Below are 15,159 nucleotides of genomic sequence, written 5' to 3' on the forward strand. Positions count from 1 at the left end.
ATTTATAAATGTTGAATTATATAGCGATCTCTATAGTTTTTTTCAAATTTGACCTTTGAAAGGTTTGTACCTAAAAACTGTATTTACTTTAAAACGAGGAAAGATTCATAATTTCCAATAGGATATGTAGTATTGTACATTTTTACATTAACATTGTTGAATAATCAGTGTTTAAAAATTATTCTCCATTGAGCTTTTACTATATTTTTCAGCCAATAAAAATATGAAAACAAGTATACTTTGCAATACAAAATAAATATCTGGAAGGATAAACAGACTGTTGCAAATCTATACGTTATAATGTAAATAGATGTCAGTTTTTTGTTTGTGTATGCCGTCTTTGAAAAGACTGAAGACAAACTCTAAGAGTCCTTAGTGATTGATAAGGTTTTCTTTTTGGGACTACAAGTGTTAGAAAGATACTTTTATATGGTTTTACTTCTTTGCAAAATGAGCTTAAGCCCTTAGGAAATAAAAACTACTAGTCTATTTTTCAATATTTTCCTCTTTTCTTCCCCTTTTTTATTTCTGTAAAGATGGAAAAAAATTTTTGTTTTGTGATAACATATATGTACACAAATTTGTATGCATATGTGTATATATCACATGTACACATGTGTAATACATCTGTATGTATACATGAGTTAAGTGTAAGAGGATGCCAAATATACATATTTGTATATATATTATGAATTATATGTATATTTGTGTATACATATAATGGGCATCCTCATACATTCAACTTTGTTTTTTTTTCTCCCTCCCTATCCCACTTAATCACTTCTTCCAGATTAGAAAGTTTGAGTTGCTGGAGGCTATTCTCTTCCCAGAAGCATTCTCCTTTTTGTATTATGGTTTTCAGGGAGTCCAGTGATTTTTAAATTATCTTCTTTTGACCTTTTCTTCAGGTCAGTTGTTTTTTATTTTAGATAGCTTACATTTCTTTTTTTCTCAATCTTTTGGTTTTGTATGTGTGTGTGTGCATGTGTATATATGTCTATATCTAGCAATAGATTGATTCATCTATTGCTATCTCGTGGAGTCATTGATTTCTGTTTGATCTATTCTAGTTTTCGAAGTACATTACTTGAATAAAGTTTATGACTTTGTGTTCTAAGTACTTTACTCTCTTTCTACCTAGAGCTTTTGTTTCAAATTTTTAAATCTCTCGCTTCATTTCTTCTAGGTAGTCATGCAGTCCTTGTAGAAAATTTGTCTTTTCCCTTGAGTCTTTGCTTAAAGTTTTTACATAGTTAATGGCTCCTTGTTTTAGAACTTTTCTAGATTTTATACACATAAATATATATAGATTACATAATATATCTGATATTTCATGTATATTTCACACATATATTTTATATATGCATACACTATATATCACACATGTATATGTATATATATGCATATATGTCTATATCTATATGTGGATGGGGATGTGTCAGGTATCTATTTTGATTTACTAATATTTTCATCCTTAGTTGCTGAACTGGGCTTTAGTGCCAAGCCAGGTTCTTTCTCCTGGCTTCTGGGTGGGGTGATTTTCATTGCTTGTTCTCATCCCGAGTCCCCTGACTTCCTTCACTGACATTTATTTCCTAAATTTAGAATCCTTAGATCTTTGAGGCTTAGAGTTCAGGTTCTTCAGAGCCCTCTAGGGCATCCCAGGGTAAATGCTGAGTACCTTGTGCCCTGCTACACCAGTCTAAGTGTTATAGTGCTGCTTTGATTGCTGCCATTCCTTACAGTGTCTTTTTGTCACCTGGAGTTTGGGGTTTTCTTTTTAATCTTCCTAGTTCTTTCTGGTCCTTGGCTTTTGCTGAATTGGGACATAGAATCTTGCAGGTTATATGTGTTGCTCATAGGCTGCTGGCTTGTTTGACTGCACTGCTCCTTGTATATTTCTGGAGTAATGTAAACTAAAGCAAAAAATTGGTGGCACAATTAAGATATATTCTGTAAGACACACAAACTTGATTCTATCTTTTGACCTAGAAATCCAAATTTAAGATTTTATACTAAATACATCATAAAAAAGAACAAAGGGTCTAACTATACAAAATTCTTTATAGCAAGTCTATGAAATAATGATGATGAACATACTAATGCTACTATTCATAATAACTAACATTTAATATTATTAAATTATTAACAACAATACAACTACAAATTGTTACTAATATTATTAGATATCATATAAATATTATATAGGATTATATATAGTATATAGCATATGATACTATATATTTAAAATATAGTATTTATATATCACACAATATTATATACTATAAAACATATAATATTATATAATTATGAATTGTTACTACTAATAATATTAGCTTACTATGTGCCAGGAACTATGAAATTGCTTTATAATTATTATCTCATTTGATCCTCACAAAAACTCCGGGAGGTAGGCTCTGTTATTATTCCTATTTTAAAGATGAGGAAATTGAGGCAAAAGGGGGATAAGTTATTTGCCCAGAGTCACACAGTTATAAAGTATCTGAAGCCAGATTTGAATTTGGGTCTTCCTGACTCCAGGCTTAGTATTCTACCCACTATATTATCTACTTAAAAATGAGAAATAATCTATTTGACCAACAATAAGAGAATGAATGAATGAATGAATCATATTATATTCATGTAATGGAATATGGTGGTGTAATAAAAATAAGTAAGAACAGTCAAAGAAATAATCATAAAATCTTTTTAAAATGACCCAAAGGGAAATCAGCAGAACCAGAGTGGTGTACACACTAGCTACAGCTATTTTTTAAATAAAAAAATTGGGAAAAAGGCAGAAGTAGAATGAAATAAGGAAAATCTAGACAGGAACACAAATACAAATGTTATTTTGTTATTAATTCAATTGGTTTTATCATGTTAAATGCTATAGATTTTATATAAGGTTTTGCTGCTTTGTACCTCTATCTGACTATGACTATTGGTCATAGTTTAATTTTTTTAAACTAATTTTATAATTGGGTGTGGTATAGTAGGGCTGATGACTTAATAGGGCCAGACCAATAATTTCATTGGTGCAGGGGAACTTCTTTTGTGGAAACTCCCTCCATCAATATAGATCGCTTCCTTGGTCACTTATAGACCTAAAGCTGAGCAGGGCACTGAGAAGTTAAGTAATTTACCCATCATCACATGGCTAATATTAATCAGATGTAGGACTTTAGAGTATTCCTGACTCAATGCTGGTCTTCCATACACCACACCTTTCTTGAGTTTTTCAATTAAAATTTCTGATATACAATTTTATTTAAAATTAATTCAGTCTCCTTTCAAAATGTGAACTAAAGTTTTAAATGGAGAATACTCAAATGGATTTTTTTTTCACATTTTTCTTGGGAACTATCAGTAACCTGAGGATAATAAAAAAAAATCAAAGATCATGAATAAGAACCTGCTTAATTACTTGAATTCTTATTCTGACTTAGAGTAAGATTTTAGTTGTGTGAGGTAGTACAAATAGTTTAATTTCTCCATACCTCAGTCTCCCCATCTGTAATCAAATTTTACCTGAATTTGCTATCAAAATCCATGATGACAGCTTTAACTTGAGCAAACACTTACCCAGAAGTAAATACTTCAGCTGACTGGCTGATCAACAGGGCTTCAACTGGCATATCCAGGGCTTCCTGAAGCTCCCCTGTCTGTTGAGCAGTGATAATCCGGTGAACTAAACACTGCAATGCATCAGTAGATAAGGGGGAAGCCACTTTGGCACTTCCTATGCCTGACAGATCACCAATTTCAGTGACCACCACTTTTGAAATGGTTTCTGAGAAAGTTGGTGGTGGTACCCACATTTTCATCTTCCTCATGAAGTTTCTATGCTGACCCAGTCTATAACAACTAGTACAAGGGATCCCAGTGGGACAGTGGTGTTTCCTTTTGGCCACACCATCAGCCAAGGCCTTTAAGGTCCATTCATCACCTGGCATTATATGAACAATTCTTATATGGTCTTGGCTAATCTGTAAGAAATGAGCCAATCTTTGATTAATGGCTGGTTCCCAGTCTTCTAGAGTGACTGATAATGTCACAGTGAAGGCTACATGGATAGAAACTGCAGATCGCACCTCAACAGGCTCATCCCCTTGCAGGAGGATATACAAGAGATTATCCATGAAACTGAAATGATTGGTTCCAGTAGCCCCATTCTCTTGCCAAGAATCTGATAGAACAGAAGTGGGTGGGATGAACTGTCCACGGAAAAAAACCCGAGGGCTCTGAAGCTCAGGGTAGAACACAGCCAGAGGTTTGGAAGACTTCTCACTCCCAATGAGATGAAAACGCATAGCTTGGGGAGCCCTGTTCACAAAGCAAATTTTGGTGAGTGAGTTGGCTGGTAAAAGAGAATAGAAAGCTGGTATAGATAAAGAAGCAGAGCAGGATGGGTGGGCAACTACACTACTGAAGGTTCCCACAAAGCCACTTGTCACTGAAACTACTGAGGATGGAATTTTCTCCCCTGGAGCAATGGTGATATTGTCAAGAATTAGAAGTATATAGTTCATCTGTTTGCACACGAAGCTTTTCATTGATGGTCTATAGGTACATTTTCGGTCTTCTCTAAATATACCTAGAATATAACAAAGATAATAAACAAGTGTTATAAAAAAATCTGGACTCTTCTTGATACTGTTATGCTCCTAGGGATTTTGGTTAGGGAAGCTGTGCCCTTTGTATTCCCCTAGATAGCTGGTGGCTGGGAACACCCAATCAGTCACCTTAGTTTGATGTTATAAGTCCCTTTCTAAATATAACAATGCCCACGCAGGACCCTTAAGGGTCAGGTAGATGGGTAACCCTTTCAGGTCCCACCTGGGGTTGGATTAATTAATATTATTGGGCTCTATTAGCCTTGGATAACATTTTCATCTGACTGCATTGCTCCCTCCCCAAGAGCCGTGATGTATTGACCACTCAGGAAGGTACTTAAATAACCTTTATCTATAGATGTTAAATAGGGAAAGGAATAATCAGGAACAGATTGGGGATAGGAGACCCTGTCACTATAGCTATGATCAATAATCCCTCAGGAAATCTACCCTCTTCTTCGTATACCTCCCTTCCTCCCTTCACCTCCCGGGCCCAGATACCTAATAGCTAATGATGATTCAAATGCCTAAAGATCTAGGGAGACTCAGAGAGGATCAATGGTCAAAGCTCAAAGACCAAAGCCCCTGAACCTCCAGGACCAAAGACCTCCCCCCAGATCACTGTGAGGGCTATTTATATCCTCAGGACAACCAATTTTCCCCTCTCCTAACCACCTCTGTGAACATTCCGAGGTCTCCAACTGTCTTCCCCTGTCAATCAAGGTGAGACCAACCAACTCTCAGAGCTTGAATATTACACAAGTGAGAATAGTAGCTACCATTTCCTACTATAACAAATACTTATGAATGTCTTTATGCGTGTGTGTGTGTGTGTGTGTCTGTTGTGTATAACCATGCATTGTGTACTAATGAAACAAGGGGGCATTTGACATGGTCCATTTCCTCATGGGATTTATAAAATCTATTTGGGGAAATAGGATATGTGTGTATGTACACAAACTCATCTCTCTTCCCCCCATTCCCCAATCTCTCCTACTTCCATATCATCTTTCTCTTTTTTTTCCCCTTTTCCCAATCAACGGGTTCACCAAAGTGTGTTTCCAAATCTCAACTTTTTTTTGGTTATTGGAAGTGAAAATACTTTTATGATCCTGCCTTGTGAATTAATATAAACAGATATGCATTTATGAATATGTGTCTACACATATGTTCATATTATATATACTTGTATCTATATATGTAGTACAATAAGAAATGGTATAGATACAGAGATTCATAATAGGAAACGACATATATGACAACATATATATAGAGAGAGCACAGAATCATAGACCTTGATAGCTATAAGGGACTCCGGTGGCTAACAAGTCTAATTCTCCAACTCATCTGAGAGGAAACACCATGTTAATACATATGATCAATCCTTTGCTAAATATCCTTTAAGGAGTGGGAATGTATCACCTCTTGTGATATCCCATCTGAGTAACTCTAATTAAGATTTTTCCAACCTTAATCTTGAACTGGCTTCTTTGAAACTTTTCCTCATCACTCCTGGCTGTGCCCTCCTGAACTAAACAAAACAACTCTAATCCTTTCTTCATGTAGTAGACCTTCAAAATTTTCAAGATAGCTATCATTATTCTCTTCTTCAGGCTAAACATGCCCAGTTCCTTCAAATGATCTTTACAGGACATGAATTGAGACCCTTCACGACCGTGCCTCATTCTGGTTGGCCACAGGACACTCTCCAGTCCATAAATGTCCTTAAACTATCACACCTAAAACTGAACAAAATATTCCAGTTTTGACAGTGCTGAGTATAAAGGGGTTATCACCTTCTTATTCTTGGAAACAATATCTCTCTATGCAGCTCAAGAGCATACTAGCTACTTTGATTGCCATATCTTATTACTGACTCATACTAAGATAATATGTATAAAGTTATATTCAAAGCTTTAAAGCACTATATAACTTTAACTATGATGATTATTAATAAAACTTCTAGATTTTTAGTTGTTTTATCATTTTAGTCATGTACAACTCTTCATAACCTTATTTGGAGTTTTCTTAGTGAAGATACTAGAGTGGTCTGCCATTTCCTTCTTCAGTTCATTTTACAGAAAAGGAAACCAAGGCAAAAGAATTAAGTGACTTGCCCAGGGTCACATAACTATTAAGTGCCAGAGGCCATATTTGAACTCAGGAAGATGAGTCTTCCTGACCCCAGGTCCAAAACTTTCCCATATTGTACCGCCTAACTGTGTAATCATGACTCTTTCTTGTACTTGTGAAATTGATTTCTCTTTCCAAGTGTAAGACTGAACACATAAATACAAATGTAAGACCAATGCATTTGTATTTATGTGCATCTATAAATTATCATGTTGAGTACTAAATAAGTGTTATATAAAGGAGAATAGGCTCAACACTTGAAGGATTTGAAGGATATGTAGGTCACAAACAGCTAAAGGAGAAATTGGAGGTTATTTTAATTAAGGGAATAAAGAAGAGGATAGAGTGGGATATTGGATGTATGATTTCATAAGAATTGCTATATGTGAAATGTCAGCCATGCGCCTTCTCTGCATATAGCCTTAGAAAACCTCCAAAAGCACTAAGGTTCATTGACTTGCTCAGGGTTACACAGTAAGTCTTTGTTAGAAGTAGGACATTTCAAAAGTCTAGAGGTGGAAATACAAGAAATATTTTGCTTACAATCTATTTGTTTTCTAAAAATGAATAACAAAAGAGGAAAATTGGAGGCATGATCACAGATTTTGACAAAGAAAGGAACTTGGAGGTCATTGACTGAATAAAACATTTCATTTTCTAGCTGAAGAAACTGAGGCATTAAGTAGTTAAGTAATTTAGTCAAAATTCCAAAACTATTAAATATCAGAAGCAGGATATGAATTCAGGTCTTCCTGAATCCAAGATCACCACTCATTATACCATCTCGCAAGACTATGAGCCAATACAATCTCCTCATATTCCAGTTTTTCCTCAGACGTTAGGGATAAATAAATCATTTAGAAATGTTACTTCTAATTAAGGATGTTATTCAGTAATATGTACTACATTCCCAAAAAGTAGACAATTGGCTTCTACTAAAAAACCGAACTACGCAGCCGATTCTACTTAATGTACACTTGTTTATATTTTTTTATATTTAACAAAATTCAAATTTCTCTCTTTCCCACCCAAGTCCCACATCCCATAATTGTAAAAAAGAAAGAAAAATTTGTGACAAATAGATAGGAATAGATAAGTAAAACAAATTCCTTCATTGGCCTCTCCACCTTCAAAATGTTTTATTTGACACCCTAAGTCTATCATATCTCTTCTCTGGAAGTGGATAACATTTTTGATCACTGATTCTCAGGAATAAAATCATGGCTAGTTATTGCATTGATAAGAATTCTTAAGGAATTCACAGTTCATTTTTACAGCGATGCTGATTCTGCTCGCTTTATATTGCATCAGTTAATAGAAATATTCCCATGAATCTGAAATTTTCTCTTTCATCATTTCATATAGCACAATAGTATTCTATAATGTTCTTAGGCCACAATTTGCTTGGCTCTTCTCAACTACTCTCAACTTAATGAACTATATTATAACTTAATGTTGGTAAGAAAAAAGAATAACCAATGAATTAACCATTTGCAAAACTATTATCCATTTAATACCAAGTTTTGCATGTTGTAGACTGTATGGGAGTAAGAACTGATGGTAGATGGATGGGTATATAGACTCCCCCCTTGTTAGCTTTCAATGGGCCAGATCAGCTCACCCCCACCCCAGGAAAGACCTATGAGGGCATAAACTCAGTGAGCTTCCCAAACTAGCAAAGCTATAATGGGGATGTTGAAGGAAGGTGCTGGGTTCAGTTGTGATAGATGGGATCCCACCCCCAGAGCCAGCCCTGTTGAGACAAGCCTCCCCCAACTCCTAAGTACAAGTAGCTTTACCCCTCAAGATGGAGTCAGGTAATGGTCTTCTCCTCATTAAGCCACAAGATGAGTCACCTCCCCCCTCAATGTAACTGTTCCAGACTCTAAGTATCAAACTATCAGGGGTTTATTAAAGGATAAATTAAATTTACAGGGGGAAAAGGTATAGTGGAATTAAGGCAGGAGGGAAAGGATGAACTTCTCTATCAGTTAAGTCTTCTCCCCAAGAGAGCAACTCTGGACTTCTTCTGCTTGGTCACGGTAGCTAACTCTCTCTTCCCCCTACAATCTCCTATGAAATATTTCTACACTAATATCACAGGAAAGTAACAGGATCAATGGGTTCAGGCAGGATCAGGGAAAGGACTCCCCCTCATTCAAAGATGCCCCCCCCAAAATTTGGTATCTCTGGCCAAATTGGAGAATGGCTGTTCAATATCTTCTTTGTTGGTATTTGTGATCTCCCAATAGTCACACATAGAAGTAAAGAGGAACCCAATTCACTCAGGATCCCCCCACCAGATCCAAATCTCCCAACCAAAGAACCAACCCCCCAGCTCTCCGTCCAGTCAGGAGAGAAGTGACAGTTGAGGACCTTCAGAATTCTCCTCCAAATTCTTCTTGCTGCTGGCCCCTCCCAAACAGAATTCTCTCAGAGTTCCATGGGGTCCAGTCCCCTTCCAAGATGAGTGCTTAGTTATCCTTGATTTACCCCAAATTCACACTGTCACAAGACTTTGATGTAATTAACACAATTTCAGTCACAAACTAGAAAATTTGGACAATCCTGTCATCTATAAAAGTTGAACATATTCCATAATAGTGACAAACACGTTGAGCAAGCAGAGGTCTTCCTATTTTATACTTCACTTGATAATAAGGAATTGGAGAGTCACTGAAAAAAATCATCTCTGTTGTTGCATCTTCAAGGGATCATGTTTGATTTTATATTTGTATGGGAGACACCTTGGTAGATAACACAATTTAACGTGAGATTTTGTTCCTATTAAACAAATGCTTGCTTATGGCCAATAAAACATAAATATGACATAATGCTATATAATGCTACACCATTCAGTGATATTGTAAAAGTTTGTGAGAATGCTTTTTTGCAAAAGCTTACCTATTATACTCGCATAACTTCATCAACAATGCTTTCAATGAACATGTGGATTATTTTTATGAAAACTTTGTAGAAATAGGAAAGTATGACTGTTTCCCAAAAGCAATGTTATGAATCTAGTCTTCCAGGAGGAAAAACAATTATTAAATACCTTTCTTTAGCATATATCACTTCTAAATATTGCACTAATATCTTCACAATCAAGTCATTAATTTTATTATGGACTATTGATCAATTATCTTTTGTCCTTGATATGGTTCAATCACCATAAGTAGGATATGGGATACATGAATTCTCTGTCTCTAACAAGCTGTGTAATAATAGACCATTTAACCTTTCAAAGAACCAATTTCCTTTTTTCAAAAATAATAGAGTTCCTCTGTGAGGCCAGAGGTTGTCTTGTAATTTTTATTCTACAATGTGTATAACATAGTTCCATGAATACTATGGTACTCAAATAAATACTGATTTATCTAGGTTTTTTTCAACTCCAAAATCCTTGAATATTATCTAATATTAATTTCCAGTTTCATCCCAAGCTTTTAGGTATCTTTGTTGTACAGCTTACTTGAACTTGAATTTCACTTAATATAGATCTTTCCAATTGGGTACATTATAAATTTTTTCTTTTATTTACCTCACATTTATGAAGGAATCGTTACATGTAAGATTAATTAGTCAATAAACACATATTAAGTACCCATTCTTTATAAAACATTGTTTCTAAGTTCTGAAAATTAAAAGACACCCCCCCTGCTTTTAAAGAACTCATATTATAATGAGGCAGACACCACTCAAACAACTATATTTAAATAGATACTAGAGATATTTTGGTGACATGACAAGAAATAACATGAGGCGGTTGGATTTGACGACCATTCAAGTCTCCTCTAGTTCTGAAATCCTAAAGTATGAAGTGTTTAAGAGCTAGCTTGTGAATTCATTGAGTTAGATAATCAATTTTCAGTTCAAAAGATATTCATTTAGTCGACATAAATTCAGTCTAGCTGCTAATATGATAGTTGGATTTATTCTCATTCCCACACATATTTTTGCTTTAGCTCTTCTGCGCAAATCAGGTATATGCTTACTTTTCCCACAAAAATTCATACTATAAAAAAATAGCATTTTCCTAGCTCTGGCACTTTTTTTTCACTGATGCTAATGTAATTGGTAAACTAATTTTGTTACCAATTCATTGATGAACAAGTGAAATTTGAAGAATTAAAAATTATAGAGTAGTGGATAAACCATATTTTCCAACCGTCTATTGATTGTTATGTATATAGTGGTCATATTTATAGGTGGGCATTTTCCACAATGCTGAGGTCTCAGAGATCCTTACTCAGAAGAGGAAATTATCTGGACTATTATTTCATATAGGGATTGTGAATGAATACACCATGTGGTGATGATATCCAAATAAGATTTTGATTGGATGAGGAATGCATACTATATATAATGGGCTTAACAAAACAGTGAAGACAAACTTGTGGAGAGAGTATTGGAAGATGGTAATGGGAGAAAAAATCAGAAAATAAGATGCTTGTCTGTGACATTCTGAAACTCACCTCTGTGATAAAGAGGTTCTATTGTCACCTGGCCAAAAGGAAGTCAAATGTCAACACTTTCTGGCTATCACACCAAGAAAAATCAGCACTCACTGATTGACTTATTGGTATTGAAAAGGGGATTACAAGCAAGAAAACTTTGAACTATAATCTTCAAAGTCCATGCCCTACGTGATCTAAAAATGTTTCTGTCCTACCATGTTTGGCAGACAAAGGGATTAATTGGGAATTATATACTATACAAAATGGGAGGTGACAGCCATGTGTAATGAATACGAAGAATATTTACTACCCATTTCAATTTGTTGTTATTTACCATTTGATTCATTTCATTAAATGTCCTTTGCTCTGAATTTGTATTTCACCTGGTATTTTGGGGAGTGGAGGAGGGATCAGGGAACATGGATACCATACTAGGGGCTCAAAACTTTGGATTAAAAGAGATGCTTACTTAAGCAGTACTCTATATAGTACTTGATGTATTTCAGAGTGGTATCCTTAAAAAAAAAGGTAATCTGATTAACAAAAAGTGAATCCTTCAAAATGTCAATTTTAGAGACAACAGTAATCATGTTGATAATCAAGTCATAGAATGTTTTAGTAATGAGTATTTTACATGCATAATTTCAGTGGAAAAAAAGTAAATGTAAGTATTATTAGCTATTCATCAGGAAAACTGTATCTGCATATTTGGTGACAACCAGTTAGCTTTAATATTTAATGATATCATTATTGAAACACGACAGTAAAGCCATAACCAACTTATATTTTCAAAATCTCTCAAAACTCCAGAGCACTAAATAGTCTGGACATAAGTATAAAACAGTTGCTGATTGATAGAGTTTATGTAAATAAGTTAGAATAAGAATTATTTCATAAATAATTCTTTCTCTAAAAATAGCAATTATCTTGAAGAACAGTTTACCAATCTTGAAGAACAGTTTACTAATGCTAAACAAAAATTCTAAGCATTCTACAGATTTCATTTGTCTTTTTCCTATTAGAGTTAATTGGAAGGGGGTGGGGGGTGGGAAGGACCTGTGAGAGCAAAATATTTTGCTTCAACTCCAGTGCATAGAAGCTCTTCTTTATTTTGGCAGAGTACAGGTGAGCAATATAGGCAAACTAAGTATTAATTCAATGTCTCAGGCAACATCTTCACCAGAACCCTTCTGGCATTTATCTCTTTATCTCTGTCTAGCTTTTCAGCTCTTTGGTTGCCTTTTAGAATTTCTTTCTTTTTGCTCCTTCCTCTCTTTTGGAAGAGGTTGAGTCCAGAATAGTTGTCGCTGGTTCTCTTCCTCTTATTAATGTCCTTTCTTTTCCTACTTCCCCAAATGGCCTTATCTGCCAGTCACAATTTCTGTGGTCTGCAATTCTGATCACTTTTAAATGAAACCCATGCTGGCCTTGGTAATCATAATGTCATTTACAATTTACCACCAAACACGTTTATTCAGTTAGTAGCACACTGGAGAAAGAGAACTCCATATGAACTCACCGCTGAAGGCCTAATCTGATTATTTCCTCATGAAAATCCAGGCAGGGGTGCTTGTAAGAGGGGCCAAGAGAAGAAGGGAAGAAAAAAAAAAAAAAAAAGCTAGGTCTGGCCACAGCTGACTCTCATAATCAATGCGAATAGATAAGTGACACAGCCTGTCAGGGGGCAGCAGCCCAGTTGCCCTCAGGGCTTCCCTCTCAAAAAAGGCCAGAGTGGACAGGACTTAATAAATACTGAGTGACCACTGAATATTGACTTGACATATGCTATTTGCATTCAAGATGGACAATAACAGTGATAAAGTCCAGAAACTCTTTTCTAAATGGGGGAAATTAGATTAAACAGGTTGTATTTGTATTTGTGAGCAAGTGCACAGGAGCACACTGCCTTTGTGTATATCTCTACCTTTTCACAGGCCTTAGATAATATACCTTACCCTGTATTCTCCTTCCCCAACACTGGAAACTGAGAAATAGCAACTGAAAATAGGTGTGGCAAGTGCGTGCATGTGTGTGTGTGTGTGTGTGTGTGTGTGTGTGTGTGTGTCTATTACTCTGTGTGTGTATGTTTTAAAATACTCAGGTTGCTTCCAGGGTTCTGACAAATATTAACTTTGTGTCAATATTTGTCCTTCCTGTCGTGAAATGAGGATTTTCCACCTCATTTCACGTTTGAAAAGAAAATACGCCAAAGGGGTCGTCTTTACTCAGGAAAAAAAAAATTAAAAAAAAAAAAAACAACAACTCATATCCTTTATTTAGAAAAATGGATCAGAAGGGAAGGAAAAAAAAAAGTATTTTTAAAATAAATGTTTTGACTCAAAGGCACATAGAATCCTTCCATCTTCCCCTTTTCCACAAAAGAAAAAAAGTTATATGTTTAAAATTGAATGAAATACATCAACATTAATGATTTTTTCCTTCAGGTTAACACCACCATTTCCCTCAGTAATTTTTTTAGCCATTTTGTGATGGATTCTACAATTCATGGTAGAGTAAAATATAGGAGATTTTTGACAAAAACAAAATACATTACTATTCTCCTATTTCCAAGAAGAGAAAAGAAATCTTTTCCAATTTCTTCTGTCAAACCAGATTTACACTTCATTATTTCTAATTTAACAAAAATAAATGACCACAAGATAAAATAAAGTGAGGAAAGGTTGAATTTAACCCTATTTAGATATGCTGTCCTATTGCCTCAGGCTATCAGGAATAAAAATTCAAGGTCTCCAAGCAGTCCTAAAATTGCAAAGGGAACAGTTGAAATCTCAAAATAAAAGTTCAAGGAAAATAAATTTTTGTTCTATTGGAAGCCTGGGATAGTGGAAATAATTACATTGTTATAAAATATGATGATTGTAACTTCCATTTTTAATTATTGTTTTAAAGTTTAAGAATAATGGTGCGTCAGAGAATTTCATCAGTAAGGGGAAGGTAGTTTTACAGTAGAATGATGCTAAATGTAAATAAAATATCAGACTCAAATAGCAGACTTTCTCATTTAGAAACTAGTGGTGGTGGCCTCTTAAGGTTTGCTGAGTGTTAATAATGCACCAATCTTCATTTAAAACTCATAACAAAAAGTACCTTAATTTTAAAAGAGACAAAAGATATGCTTTTAAAGTGGAAAGAGCAATGGCTTTGGAGTTGGAAGTTGTTCAGTTATTTTTCAATCATGTCAACTCTTCATGATTCCATTCATGATTTTCTTGACAAATACACCTCTGGAGTGCTTTGTCATTTCCTTCTCCAGCTCATTTTTCAGATGAGAAAACTGAGGCAAACAGGGTAAAGTGATTTGCCCAGAGTCACATAGCCAGTAAGTGTCTGAGGCTAGATTTGAACTTGGGAAGTTGAGTCTTTCTGAGTCCATACCCAAGCCTCTTACCAGAATACCATCTAGAAAAAGTCAGAGGACTTAGGTACAAACCTTGACTCTAATACTTACTATAGGTGTAAGTTTCTAAGACAATCAATCAATTTGCAAGCATTTAGGAAGTGTGCCAGGTCTTTGGATAAGTAACAACCTCTCCATGTGCCTCATATTCCTCCTCTTCAAAATGAGGGCATTGGACTAGCGGACCTCAGAGGTCTCACCTAATTGTAAATCAATGGTTTTATGAATATATGTTACTATGTTATTATAAGAAAAAATTGTTCTTGGGAATTTCTCATCTTTTAAGTGAAAGTAGAATGAATGAAAGAACAAATGAATGAATTAATGAATAAAGTATGTATTAAGCACTTGTTATGGGCAAAGCACTGTGCTAAGGAACCGGGGATACAAATAGAATAGAAATATAATTCCTTCTCTCAAGTGGATTGTATAGAGAGGGACAACAAACATGGAAGGTTTCAGTTGAAAGTAAGATGGAAAGTTCTCTTGGTCCTTAGGGAGCAACAGAAGAGAAAGTGGTAATTTTGTTGCTATT

At 35.1% G+C, this 15,159-nt stretch overlaps 1 protein-coding gene across 1 annotated transcript in view; it reads right to left on the reverse strand.

The window, feature by feature from the left end:
* Positions 1-15,159, reverse strand: part of PKHD1 (PKHD1 ciliary IPT domain containing fibrocystin/polyductin) — a 685,806-nt gene that overhangs the window by 73,950 nt on the left and 596,697 nt on the right. Inside the window, exon 51 of the mRNA XM_044675345.1 lies at positions 3,586-4,597. Within this exon, the coding sequence (XP_044531280.1) occupies positions 3,586-4,597 (1,012 nt within the window). The remainder of the gene's footprint in view (positions 1-3,585; positions 4,598-15,159) is intronic.

This window comes from Gracilinanus agilis, chromosome 4 (assembly GCF_016433145.1).
Source record: "Gracilinanus agilis isolate LMUSP501 chromosome 4, AgileGrace, whole genome shotgun sequence".
Taxonomy (NCBI): domain Eukaryota; kingdom Metazoa; phylum Chordata; class Mammalia; order Didelphimorphia; family Didelphidae; genus Gracilinanus; species Gracilinanus agilis.